The sequence below is a fragment of the Bufo bufo genome, chromosome 1 (genome assembly GCF_905171765.1).
Source record: "Bufo bufo chromosome 1, aBufBuf1.1, whole genome shotgun sequence".
In the NCBI taxonomy this organism is placed as follows: domain Eukaryota; kingdom Metazoa; phylum Chordata; class Amphibia; order Anura; family Bufonidae; genus Bufo; species Bufo bufo.
Window position 1 is genome coordinate 435,877,242 of NC_053389.1, and position 14,911 is coordinate 435,892,152.

Here is a 14,911-nt window from a genome sequence, read left to right on the forward strand (position 1 = left end):
AATATATAATTCGTTGTCTTAGTTACATATAAAGCCTTGGACATTAGAATATTATATTTATATTCACTAATGTATCATATAAAACCTGATATGGATCCAGCATTATGTGACTGTATGGCTATTGTGATGCCCCAGAGCTGCTAGGAATAATACTGTGCCCAGGACCTGCAGCAGGTGGTAGATTTCCAGCATGGGTGACATGTGTTGGTGGCACCTCCCAGCTCGGTTCCATGGGTGTGACTGGAGCTGAGGGCAGATACAGAGGAGGAGATAAGTGAGATCCGCGCACATCCCTCTCCCTGTCCTCCTCACCCTTCTTCTTCTAGCAGTCCCTGATGCTAGACCCATACCTGGCTGCAGCACACAGTTGTCCAGAAGATGTTCTAGATCCTGGAGGACGTCAGGAGCAGAGTAGACCTCACATCCAGGATATTGGGAGAACTGATGAGAGCTGGTACGCTCTAGGAACCGGCCCAGGATTCTACTTCTACTGGCACTGGGTAATGCCCGCCTCTGCCTGCCCCTTGTAACCTGCCCCAGGGGCAGCACCATGTTCCTACCTCCGGCCAGGAAAGGCTTCTCCATTGAAGCTTTAGTGGGTCCAGACCGAAGTCCAGAGGAACCTCTCAGACCCACTGCCCTAAAGTACCCAGAAGCAGGACACGGGCTTCCTCCTGGCCCGCTCCGCCCCGGGATCCGCCTCCTTGGGGCCCCAGATTTGGTCTTCCCGGAGCCGCCTGTCAACCCTTATGGACACGGCTTGGGGATCCCCCAGCACCGCATCCTGCACAGGGACCCCCTCAGCTTCTGCCCTTGGATCCTGCGGCACCGGCTGCCTGGTGAGTGCTGCTGCACAGCTGTAGATACGGAGCAGTGTTCTAGATTTGAAAGTTCTGATGTAGAGTAGGGGGATGTCAAATGACCATTCTCTGGGGTACAGGCACTCCAAGGCAATACACCATATAGCAGAATTAATGGAGGTTCTCTTCTCTGTCTGTAGAGGAACATGTTCTTCATTTCATTTATAGTGCAGTCAATCTCCATTGGAAACTATGATGTGAATTCACATCCAGTACAAGCAGCAGCTAGTGCCCCCTGTCCACTGACTCCATGGACCTCTGCATACAGCCCGACGGTATAGGTGACCGATGTAGACAAAGTCTCTGCACCGTGGGAGCGGTAGATATTTGTATTTATTTTCATCATTGATTTATTATTTGTCTGTGCTATGATTGGTGGCACTGGCTATGCCTTTAGAAGCTATGCGTACGAGCCTGGGCCAGCAAAGAATGCTGGAACCTGTGGTTCTACCAGAAATACTAAACCTTATGGACTGGGAGAACAGGAGCATTTGTATTTTCTTCTACATGAAATAAATCCCTAGTCAAACAGGAACCATTTCCAGGCCATATTAAACTGACCATAGATTTACACATGTGGATACAAAGCACAATTTGAGACATCCATGGATAGATAGATAATAGATCAAATAAAAGTTACAAGGGATAGGTAGATGATAGATAGCTATGCCATAGATACTGGTAGATAGGTATGAGATAGATAATAGAAAGAGAGATAGATAATAGATAGATAGATAGATATGAGATAAATAGATAGATAGATAGATAGATAGATAGATAGATAGATAGATAGATATGAGATAGATATGAGATAGATAGATAGATAGATATGAGATAGATAGATAGGAGATAGATAGATAGATAGATATGAGATAGATAGATAGATAGATATGAGATAGATAGATAGATAGATAGATAGATAGATAGATAGATAGATAGATATGAGATAGATATGAGATAAATAGATAGATAGATATGAGATAGATAGATAGATAGATAGATAGATAGATAGATAGATAGATATGAGATAGATAGATAGATAAATAGATAGATATAAGATAGATAGATAGATAGATAATAGAAAGAGAGATAGATAATAGATAGATTTTAGTGTTGAGATCACAGATAATGAACGCTGGTTGTCACCCATATGAATGTAGGAAATGTATGTGCTCAGTTAATCAATAGTTTACTCATCTCACTTTATGGATTTGTCAAACTCTGTTGAAATATAAATATCTTAATAATATATAATTATAATAATAATACGTTTTATGAATATCTATCAAAATAAATGGTTATGATCTAACCTCATACACTGGGCAGTCCATGTTCACTTCATTCTGCGCATTATAATTACAGAACCCCTTAAATGTGTAACTTACATAGTTTATAAAATTGTCTCTTTCTATGACCAATGTGGTAAGATTGTTTCTTTATATTCTGTCTCACATACTGTATGAAAGAAAATAGTTAACTCTGAATCTAGAACATTCCATTCTCCATATTTTATAGTTCTATCTATCTATCTATCTATCTATCTAATATCTATCTATCTAATATCTATCTATCTATCTATCTATCTATCTATCTATCTATTATGTATTTATCCCCTATCTATCTATCTATCTATCTATCTATCTATCTAATATCTATCTATCTATCTATCTATCTATCTATCTATCTATCTATCTCATATCTATCTATCTCATATCTATCTATCTATCTATCTATCTATCTATCTATCTATCTATCTATTATGTATTTATCTCATATCTATCTATCTATCTATCTATCTATCTATCTATCTATCTATTATGTATTTATCTCATATCTATCTATCTATCTCATATCTATCTATCTATCTATCTATCTATCTATCTATCTCATATCTATCTATCTCATATCTATCTATCTATCTATCTATCTATCTATCTCATATCTATCTATCTCATATCTATCTATCTCATATCTATCTATCTATCTATCTATCTATCTATCTATCTATCTATTATGTATTTATCTCATATCTATCTATCTATCTATCTCATATCTATCTATCTATCTATCTATCTATCTATCTCCCTCCTATCTATCTATCTCATATCTATCTATCTATCTATCTATCTATCTATCTATCTCATATCTATCTATCTATCTATCTATCTATCTATCTCATATCTATCTCATATCTATCTATCTATCTATCTATCTATCTATCTATCTATCTCATATCTATCTATCTATCTATCTATCTATCTATCTATCTATCTATCTATCTATCTATCTCATATCTATCTCATATCTATCTATCTATCTATCTATCTCACATCTATCTTTCTAATATCTATCAAATTAAGAGCAAAGAACTATGTGCAGATATATATATATACATACACACGCAGCTCAGTGGTTAGCACTGATGCCTTGCAGCGCTGGGATCCTAGGTTCGAATCCGACCAAGGACAACATCTGCATGGAGTTTGTATGTTCTCCCTGTGCCTGGTGTATCTGATGCACAATAAAAACTATATTTTTTTTAATCGGATGCATCAATCTTTGATCGGTTGTCACCGTCTCTGACAAAAGTTAACCAGTCTACCGGTGATATTAATATTTCTATATTATTAGAGTAGGAAATACTGCTGTAGTCTTCCTGCCTCAGGCTCATTGGGACTTTTTCATAAAAAACATAAATTGGATATAAAATTTGAGATTGATTTAGGAAAGTTCTTTATGATTTGGGAAAAATTAGAACAGGAAAGATCTAATTTTAATTAGTAAGTGTTTAATAATTCATGATATCTGAAAAATGTCATAGAGTTTCACTTTCTATTTTATACATTGGGAACTGGGCCTCCAACAGGAAAACCCTGAACGCTTTCAAGAAAAATAAGAAAAAGGGTTGAATATCGTGTTTTAATAATGTGTAATGCTACCATTTCTAGCCTTACGTAGACCCTCTCATAACACCGAGTTTCATGCGTGACCCCTCCCATTATCACCAGCTGCATTATGCCCTGATCACAGTGCATTGAAACCCGGATAAGCGCTGCGATTATGACTGACACTTTATTAAGGTCTTCACTTTTAAGACTATTAGGCCATTTCACAATGGGCATTTATATCTATTCATAAGACTTTTCATATTTCATGGCGGGTCATTCCAAATCCAAGTACTGCTCCATATCATCTATCATGTTTGCTTCGAGGTGTCCTTGTGTAACATGTGCCTCTGTAGGTAAATGTACAGCTCCCCAATGTAGATGATTAGAGTAAAGGGTAAGTGGACAGAACATGGGAACCTGTGGTTATATAAGGCCCTAAGGCAGTGATGGCTAACCTCCGGCACTCCAGCTGTGGTGAAACTACGACTCCCAGCATGCTCCATTCATTTCTACGGAGTTCTGAGAACAGCCAAGCAAGTGTGCATCTTGGGAGTCGTAGTTTTACCACAGCTGGAGTGCCGGAGGTCAGCCATCTCAGGCCTAGGGGCTAGATTACACGCTTGTTCAATTCTATTGCAAAATCCCATTATATGGTGCAATAGAAACCATATTTTCAGACCTCCCACACGCATTATACATTATAGATTTTGGGTGAATATTTTGAGAATTTTGCCTATTTCAATTAAATAGGCAAAACCGAGATTGTTGAGGGGTCATGCACACGACCATATGTGATTTGCGGTCCGAAAAACACGGATGCGCAAAAAATACGGATGATGTCTGTGTGCATTCCGTATTTTGCAGAACGGAAGAGCTGGCCCCTAATAGAACAGTCCTATCTTTGTCCATAATGCGGACAATAATAGGGCATGTGTTCTATTTTTTGCAGAACGGACATATTGACATACGGAAACAGAATGCACACGGAGTAACTTCAGTTTTTTTTTTTTTGCGGACCTATTGAAATGAATGGTTCCTCATACGGTCCACAAAAAAACCGGAAAGGACATCGAAAGAAAATACGTTTGTGTGCATGAGCCCTGATTTGTATGGATACAACTTAGCCCCAGATATCTGCAATAGCTTCCTGCAAGATCTGGATATTCGGCCTGAGCCTTTTCCTGTTTCACAAAATATATATGTATAGGTATAGCCAAAGTCAATAGAGGTGTAGGCTGGGCTCACATAAATCACTTGTCTGGCCAGTTATTTTAACGTGGCAGCCGGAACTTTCTGAGATATAGGCCGTTTGTGCACCAGTCCGGCATTCATAGACTGAGAGCCCAGATACAGTCTGTCACTATCTGACATCTGGCATCAAAAGCAATGGATAATATGAATGATCAGGTAGAAAACGATGGGGTCAGTTCTGGCTTTAGTTTCCCTCCCTATTTCTGCACTACATCAGAGGAAAACGGAACCATATTGCTGGATATACGTGAAAGGCCTCTACGGAGGGGTAATGTCCAAGTGGCTGGACATCTACTGAACGATTCCATCAAAGTCACAAATCGGTTCATATACACATGCACTGCATAATAGTAGAGAAATAACCTAAAATATGGCGGCATAGTAATGAGTAGAATCCAATCCAGAAATAAAATGCATGTGGATGAAGAAGGGAATGAATGATTCATTACAATAATATGATCACTTTCGCTCTGAGGGTAGGACCAGCAAAGTGTCATCAACTGTTTGCATGTTAATTCCATGTAATTATAGAAGATCAGGATCATCCTGTAAGCATAATTATGTGTGAGAAGAGTTGATCATATTGTTAGAAGCCGTACCTTGTGAAATCACAGAAGCTTGTGACATCACTTGCTATGGAATACAATTAACATATTGTAATCCCCATTGTAGCCCATCAGAGTAGGTTATTTCATATTGAATGAAAAGAGATGGCACTATCAGCCTATTACTATTTTAGGCACTTCTTATAGTCTTTCAATATCATATTTGGCCTTTTGGCTGGGAGCGATTGCCAATAATGTTTTATTATGTTACCTATACTCTTCTGTCTATTAACACACACATTTATCAGAAAAACACTGGCATTTTTGACTCAGTTATTTGGGCCAAAGTCAGGAATGCGAAATCTAAAGGAAGGAATTATACTCCTTCCTGCTGAATCTACTTCCGCCTTGGCTGAAAAAAAACTGCATTGCCGTGGGATTTTTTTAAGTTAGGCTTCACGCACGCGACCGTATTTTTTATGTTTCTTTATGTTTCAAAATATTTTATTTTACATTTTTTAAATACAGCCAATATAAAAAAAAATCAGTAATCAAAAACATTATTTTATCGCTGGACCCCAACCCCCACCCCAACCCAGACTGGGAGAGGAGAAAATAAATAAATAAATACATTTTTAAAAAAAATTTAAACAGTAATAAACCAATTATTCCATATTTCTCTACAACCATCTTTTTCCCCCCTATTATCCTTGATAGACGCGACCGTATTTTGCTATCCGTGTTTCTTGCGGATTGCACACGGGCCTATTCATTTCTATAGATCCACAAAAACAAAACGGACAGCACAAGGATGTCATCCATAGGCCATCCGTACAATAGATGTCCTATTCCTGTCCATATTACAGACAAGAATGGTCATTTGTAGTCATAGGAGTGAAAAAAAATGCAAGAGTACACACGGAAGGTATCCGTATTTTGTGGATCCGTGGTTGGCAGATCCAATACGGACATGATCATGTTTATGAGGCCTTAACATTTGTATGGGCGTCCATAATGCAGTTGCATTTTAGGCATTATTACGCCTATAAAATCCATTCTTCCACACTTCTAATGCACCAGACTTGGGTCACTGTAAGATCCTATCGACATTAGTCTGTGCGGTATTGAATTGGTGGAATATATATCTGGTTTGCACAGTGTTCACTTTTTGCCCTGATGACTTGTATGGTGTATTATGTCTTATCATTGTATTATCTGTATATATTTTACAGCGTAGAGAGCCCCAGAATTTGGTGGTGCTATATAAAAATAATCATCCGATGAGATGGGTAAAAAGGATAGCCATGAAAACCTTCACATCATAAAGATAAAGAATTTCATGCCATTCGACAGGCATCGAGATTCCAATATTTTATAGCCTTCTCTTTCTAATTTAAGCTTTGTCATTTAACATTGAGATCTCAGAAGGGATCCATATACAGTAATGTATTTAAAATATGTCTGAGCCCAAAACATCTGTAAATCTCCGAAGTAACATAAGACGTCCGTAGTTTTATATGTTTCCAGAGTCTTTTATAATTTAATGTGTGAGATGTTTCAGCAGTTTATATCCCACCTCCATGAAGAACTTTAAGCAATTTCTGAAACGACCTTGTTAAAAAAATAAATAAAAGGATCTATTTACCAAATTACGACCAAGGCTGCTTTCACACAATGGGTGGAATTTATCACGTCCTGGCGCTGCAGTATTCTGACTTTAAAAAGTCAAAGAAAATAGGTCTTTTGGACTTTTTAGGCTTGTTTTCGTCAACCTTTGTGACTTTTTGCATTTATAGATCCCTCGATGCAGTTTTGAAAAGTGGGTGGGGAAGTGGGCGTGGTTAGCTATGTTAATGAGCTTCACTCCAGACTTATCATTGCACCTTTTTTTTAAAGAGATTGCAAAATTAAAAGTTGAAAACTACCTCCAGTAAGGGATCGGTGTAAAAATACCAGGATAGCATTTCTAGATAAAAGTGTTAGGTTTAGTTAAAGATGCACAAAATTTAACAAAGTCCAACATTTGATAAATTTGGTGCATAGTACGCCAATGAAGATTAAAACAAAGCTTATTTCAGTTAATACCCTCATGATAAATTTCCCTCCTAGTTTTTTTGGTGGCATTTTGATGACTTTTTGTGCATAAACACCACCTCCCGATGTGAGCTGTAAGTTTGCGGAAATTATTATAGTCAGTACACTATGCATTTTTTTTATTCCCTTGTGGTGCGTCTTCGGGGGTCCATTTTGTTTTATTTAAATTGTACCATGCTAGGTATAGTCAGTACACCATGCATTTTTTTAAATTCCCTTGTGGTGTGTCTTTGGGGGTCCATTTTGTTTTATTTAAATGGTACCATGCTAGGTATGGTGTACTTCTCCATAGAGAAAAATGAATGTCTTAGGAAAACGCCCAAAAGTCAAAAACGCTTGTGAAAAAAATTAATATTTTTTTTTTTATTAGCAGCCTCAAAAATTGTCACTAAAACATTATGTGTGAAGGAAGCCTTATAATTGTTCTAACCTTCCTAGTATAACGATGGCTTCTGATTTACCAGCTTACTATATACGGAACTAGTTTTAGTATACAGATTTTATATTTACTAAAAATATAGTCATTACTGATGATATAACCTGTGGGTGCAAGGATAGCAGCGGATTCTACAATACAGGTGAAAGTACGCATGCACATACGGAGGTTGGGCCATCAGATTAAAAAATATATCATACATCCACAAATTAAATCTATGAAAAGTCGACACTTCTACAAAAGAGCTCTCTTGCAGTAAATATCTGCAGCAATGAATGAGATTTTGCCTTGTAGAACATGGATATCACGTTACCTGGTATCATGAACGTGGAGTTTTAGCTATAATGACTGCGCTGATATTCAATCATTTTTGCTCTGTACTGTAGAGTATGTGACTAACAAGTAATCAAAATCTAAAGACTTCATGGTACCTTAGTGCTTAAACAATGACTTTTACAATTGAATCAGTAATCTACACTATATATTTGATATTCAGATTATTTTTTTCAGTGTTAAAACAGTGAGTTCGCCAAAGCCTGAAAATTTTAAATTTTTAATCAGTTTCCATGAACAGATTAAAAGATAGAAAGTAATGGAAATAGTAGAAAAGCAAAAATCACCAAACAAGAGTTTTACTTTACGAATTTCCATTGGATATATAAGAAATGATGCCACAGTGACTGTATTGGAAACCGTTTCAAATCCTTCACTTATGACCAGCGATCTGACTCGGTTTTCTTCCGGCGTGGTGCAGAAACCAAAACCAGAACCGATTCCGTAGTTTTGTATAGCATTGTTCATATTCATCCAGGGCATCAGTTTTGATGCCGATATCAAATAGCGCCAGAGATAAAAACACTGCATACTACTTATTTTGTCTAGCGATATCACGCTGTAGACACCAGTTTTGTGCATACACATATATCAGTAGTGTCTAGATCTGCCCAAAAAAACACAAAAAAACTGATCAACCAGAACTGATATATGTGTACCCAGCCATAGAAATTAAAAGGATGAATTGACTGATCTGTACCTTTACTTTATTTTATACCAAGTGCTCATACAACCATATTTTTTGCGGATAGCACACTGACCCATTAATTTCTATGGGGCCATGCACACATCTGTATTTTTTGTGGATATATGTGGCCGTTACGCAAATGATAGAAAATGTCCTATTTTTGTCCTATTTCTTTCTATTGATGGGAGTGAGAAAAATACGAAATGCATACAGAAGATATCCGTATTTTGTGGACCTATTTGTGGACTAGTATATGGACACAGCTGTGCTCATGATGCTTAAAACTTTGAATATTTTGTATATTGTATGTAATACACATGACATGAATTAAATATAAAGCGGCAGGCGGCTCCCCCACGGTCGGTGCGCATGCATTGCGTACCGCAGCACGGGCACGGAGCCCTTACGTTCGTGTGAAGAGGCCTTAGACTATCTGCTAGGTTTGAGAGACAAGGCTGGTCTTATAGAAGAAGGGGCCGTGGGCCAGAAGCAAAGTAGGATCTCTCTTCTGACTATGACCTCTTCATTTTCAAAATATTTTTTATTCTACACATATATCATTTTTACCTACATTTTGCATAACTAGAAACTGCCATACAGTGCCAGATATTACTTGTATACAATGCCGACACAATACTGCCATTCAGTGTTCAGATAATACAGTATCCAAATGAAACTACCATATAATGATCAAAAACAACTTTAATTCAGTGCCATTTTAGTGTAAAAATATTTCTGCCATATAATGGTTAATTAGTGGAGGAGTTCATGGTACAGTCCCCGGTTTACATGTCCTACTCTGGTAATTGTCCAGGTTTCCTGCCCCTAAAACCGTCCTAGTACAGAGAGATTGTTGTAGATTTGATTTGGACAATTCTACAATATATTCTGAAAATGGTGATGAAATAACCCTTTCTATCTAGAATATGGCCTCCCTAACAATGCGGTGGTGTGTTATTGCTCAGGAGAGCGGTGTGAGGTTGCAGCAGCAGTTTATGATGTACTATAGTGGCATGCTGGCATGTCCAATCCTGTTCATTTAACCATAAAACGATAAGACGCTAGTAAGTGCGCACTCCCCTCAGGGTTTAAGTGGTCAATGTACGGCTCGATGAGTTGAGAAGTGAAATGAGGGTGTTTTCATTGTGTTTGAAAAGTATCCATGACACCATGTGACTCAGGTTTGTTCTACAGGGCCACCTGATGCATTGTGGGTAGAGGTATGTGCTAATCCACTAATTGTTTACCGAACAGCATGATCAGCACAAGAACAGACGTAGCATTTATATGACGCTTTCAACTACCATTCGCATCATGACTTATTTTACAGCCTAGATATATCACTACCCAGAGGGAGAACCTGGTATTTGAGTCACGTAACCAGATTCCCAGGCTATGTCCGAAAAGTTCAAATGGGTCAGATTTATGAAACGGTCTTTCTTGCTCATTTTTTAAGGCGACTTGCGACTTTTTCTGTCAAACAGTTGAAATGATAAATCTTGTTCAAAATTAAGTCCTGCCCGCAAAACATCTGTCTGACCCTTAGGGCTAATGCACACGACCGTTGTTGTTTTGCAGGTCTGTTTTTCACGGATCCGTTGTTCTGTATCTGAGGTTTTTGTTTCTCTTATTTAAGTCCTCTTCCATTCCGTTATTCCACAAAACATATGCGTATGGTTTCTGTATGCGATCCGTTTTTTGCGGATTGGAAACGGAAACAGTAACTTATTAATCACCAAACACGTGAGCAATATGGGCTGGGCATAGCATTTCTACAGTATGGATCTGCAAAATACGAATGACATTCACTTCAATGGGGCCTCAGACCGTGATTTGCGGACAATAATAGGACATGCACTACTTTTTTGCGGAACGGAAATACAGAAACGGAATGCATACCTTCCGTTGTCTTTGCGGACTCATTGAAGTGAATGGTTCCACATATGGTCCGCAAGCGGAAAGAAAATACATTCGTGTGCATGAGCCCTTAGTCCTCTTGTACAGGAGAGTATTTTCATTCCGTTTCCGTTCCAATTTTTTGTGGACCGTATACGGAACCATTCATTTCAATGGATCCGCCAAAAAATCGGAAGGTACTTCGTGTGCATTTCGTTTCCGTATTTCCGTTCCGCAAAAAAATAGAACATGTCCTATTACTATCCGCATTAGGACAAGGATAGGACTGTTCTATTAGGGGCTAGCTATTCTGTTCTGCAAAATACGGAATGCACATGGATGTCATCCGTATTTTTTGCGGATCCGTTTTTTGCTGAACGAAAAATACATACGGTCGTGTGCAAAAGGCCTAAGTAGATGCAATTTTTTGGGCATGGCACAACCACCTCTAAAAATAAAACAGCCTAAAAATCACTCCAAAATTCTGGTGCTGCATAACTGATACCCCCTAGGTTTACACTGTCTTAATTTCAGACTGGATTAGTAAATGTGCGCTAGTGTTTCCTTTAAACAGTTTCATAAATCTGTAAAGCTTTAACCCTATGTTTACTGGCTGTTTTTAAAGGTACACCTCAAGCCTCCTCCACATTAACAGCAGCTGCCTGATATTACAGTCTATACAACATTGAAGTGTTAGGGTACTTTCACACTAGCGTTTTTGTTTTCCGGTATTAAGTTCCGTCCTAGGGGCTCAATACCGGAAAAAAACTGATCAGTTTTATCCTAATGCATTCTGAATGGAGAGCATTCCTTTCAGGATGTATCAGTTCAGTCCCTCTTACGTTTTTTGGCCGGAGAAACCGCAGCATGCTGCAGTTTTCTCTCCGGCCAAAAATCCTCAACACTTTCCATTGAAATGCATTAATGCTGGATCCGGCTCCAAGTGTTCCGGCAAAACGGAAACGGTTTTGCGGTCTGCGCATGTGCAGACCTTTAAAAATGAGAAAAAAAAAAATACCGGATCCGTTTTTCCGGTTGACACCGGAGAGACGGATCCGGTATTGCAATGCATTTGTGAGACGGATCTGCATCCGAATTTGTCTCACAAATGCATCTGTTTGCGTTGGAACTGCCTGCCGGAATCCTCTGCCGCAAGTGTGAAAGTACCAGCTCAATTTTTAGAGAATTTTCGGCTATTTATAACCCGGTTTAGCTTCTTTTTCTAGACATTTTTCAAAACGTTAAATACTTTTGTTTACACCGTACCTTCCCCCTATGTGTTCTTTTGATGGACAGTTTCATAGCAAAGATATCTAAAGTGAAAAATGGAGATAATTACCATTGTAACCATTTGCGCCCCATAGGGGAGATTTATCACGACTAGTGTTCTCATAGTCAGTCTTGATTACCTGTGCGGTGGAGTGAGATCTGTGTAATGTATTAAAGGGTCACCATAGTGTTGGGACAACCACCATTTTGACTCGAGTCTCCCCCCCTCACGTTTGTTGGCGGCTACGCAGCTATACTTTAATAAAATGGCAGCCACATTTACTACGCTTTCTGGGGTCTTTATGTCAGTAACTATAGGGGTTAATAATTACCTGATGTAGCAGAATATCTGGAGCTGTAGTATCAGACTCAGTCCACCATACCAGGTGCTGCTGCTGCATTACCGGAATACCAGGATGCCTGCACAGGGGTTTTACAAGACAGGACATCAGGTCCATGCATTGAACATTGTGTATATGATGTATAGTTTTATTTGATGTTGGAATGAGAAATATAACTGATGTGGTAATGGAATAACTTTGCGCCATTGCTATACAAACTGCGCAAATATGTCAGGGCAATGAGACAGATAAGCGGCAGATCTGCAAGATGGGATGGACAATTCTGGATCCTATTCTTCCATACCAGGTCTGCATCGTCTTATCAGTTCAATTAGAAAAACTTCATTTAACAGAATTGTCCTTCAGGAAACTGGAGTTATGATCCAACAATCACATGTAGATTTAACAAAGTTGACGAGGCTGACCTAAATTCCCGATTATTTTAACAACATATTCATTGAAAAATAATGTTTAACATATAATTACCTGCATAAATAGCTATAGTGGTGTTTCCATCAATTTCTGACTTTTTCCTTTGAACCAGACACCCTCCCCTCTTCAGAGCAGGGGGTACCTGGTTAAATGCTCTGGTTCTCCCATTGACTTCCATTGTGCTCTGGTGCTCTGTAGAGCAGCCGAGCATCCCAAAGAGTTCTACTCGAGCACCAGAGCACCCGAGCACTTTGGTGCTCGATCAACACTAGTCACCAACTTTTCCCAGATTTTTTTGATGTCATAGAGACATATCAAAAGTTGTGATTGGTAGGGGTTTGAGCACTGAGACCCCCATCGTTCCCTAGAACGAGCGAAGAGAAGTGCACACATATTGTGCTCTCTCCTTGCAGCATGAGATGGGTTCTATAGAAGTCTATGGGCACGTCTCAATTATGTCCTAAGCAGCAAGAAGTGAAAGCGCAATATGCACTCGGTTCTCGTTCCTTGTTCTAGGGTTCGTGGGGGTTTCAGCACTCAGACCGATCCCAAATTTTGATATGTTGTGAATTTTCTGTACGGGAATCTCTTCTTTCAATTCAATGGGAAACTGATTCTGCAGTGGAAAATCTGCACACACATCTGTGATTCACTGATGTGGTCAATATACTGTATATCATATTTCTCATATAATATCGGATGAATTCAAATAGTGTGTTAGTTTAAGTGGGTTGTACCAGTAATAAAAATGTATTCTTTCCAACAGATATCACTGTTATATCACTTTTCCCAAATACCACCATTTATCAAAACTGCGTTATTCTAAAGGCGTAGCTAAAGGCTCATGGGCCCTGGTGCAAGAGTTCAGCTTGGGACCCCCTTCCCTCAGTGCTCTGTGGCCAGGGGCAGGGAAGCACATAGCCTTCGTGCTGCCTTAGGCAAAAATTTAAACAGCACCCCCCCATGCTAAATTCTCGACCTAACCCCTTACCTCTAGCCAGAGATGTGACGATCAAGCACTTTCTATAATACTGGTGTCTTCTTATGTGGCACAAGGGTCTTTGGGCCCCCTCAGGCTCCTGGGCCCGGTAGCAACTGCTACCTCTGCACCCCCTATAGCTACGCCAAACATGGATGTATGGCTAGACAGACAGGCATATGGATAATAGACAGATAGATAAACATAAGGATTCATTTTTCTCTAACAAATGACAGAGTTTAGCACAAGCTGTGTCTGTTATAAATCCAGTTACACAGAACATTTCCAATATGTGGAGTGAAAATGAACTGGTTAGTGTCACATGTCCTGCTAATGTCACAACACATCTCACTGCCCTAAGGCATGACAGGACAGCAGTCACCTGACAAACCAGGTAGAAGGATTCAAGCATGGGGGATAAGAGAAAACTGCAAATGAGGTAAATTTTGAAAAAAAACAAAAAAAAAACAATCCAAGGAGGAACGGTAGCTAGAGTACTTGAGAAAACAACCCCTTTAAGCTCTGTAAAACTCTTGAGACTGGACTGTCTGGAGAAAAAGTGGGAAAGATTGATTGGTGTGCCACTGAGTACTCTATACCAATTTCCACTAAGGTGGGCTGTTTTTAGTGCAGTGCAAAATAATTGTTAGTTGCCTCCATTACTCATATATTCTTCAGGACTGAAAATTTACTTGAGCACTGAAGGTAACCAAAGCACTTGCATGTGACTGGACGGTATGGGCCTCATTTATCAAAACTGTCTAAGACATAAACTGTCTTTAATTATGCATAGCAACCAATCACATCACAGGTTTCATCTCCTATTTTGCTGTTGAAAAATGAAAGCAGTGTTCTGATTGGTTGCTATGGACAAGAAAGACATTTTTTGATGATTTTCA

General features: G+C 38.9%; 1 protein-coding gene across 1 annotated transcript in view; it reads left to right on the forward strand.

Moving 5' to 3' along the window:
* Nucleotides 1-294: 294 nt before the first annotated feature.
* The window catches only part of LOC120978618 (homeobox protein EMX1-like), a 40,784-nt gene continuing 26,167 nt past the window's right edge, over nucleotides 295-14,911 (forward strand). The window contains exon 1 of the mRNA XM_040406876.1: nucleotides 295-839. Coding sequence (XP_040262810.1) covers nucleotides 551-839 — 289 coding nt within the window. The 5' untranslated portion in view covers nucleotides 295-550. The remainder of the gene's footprint in view (nucleotides 840-14,911) is intronic.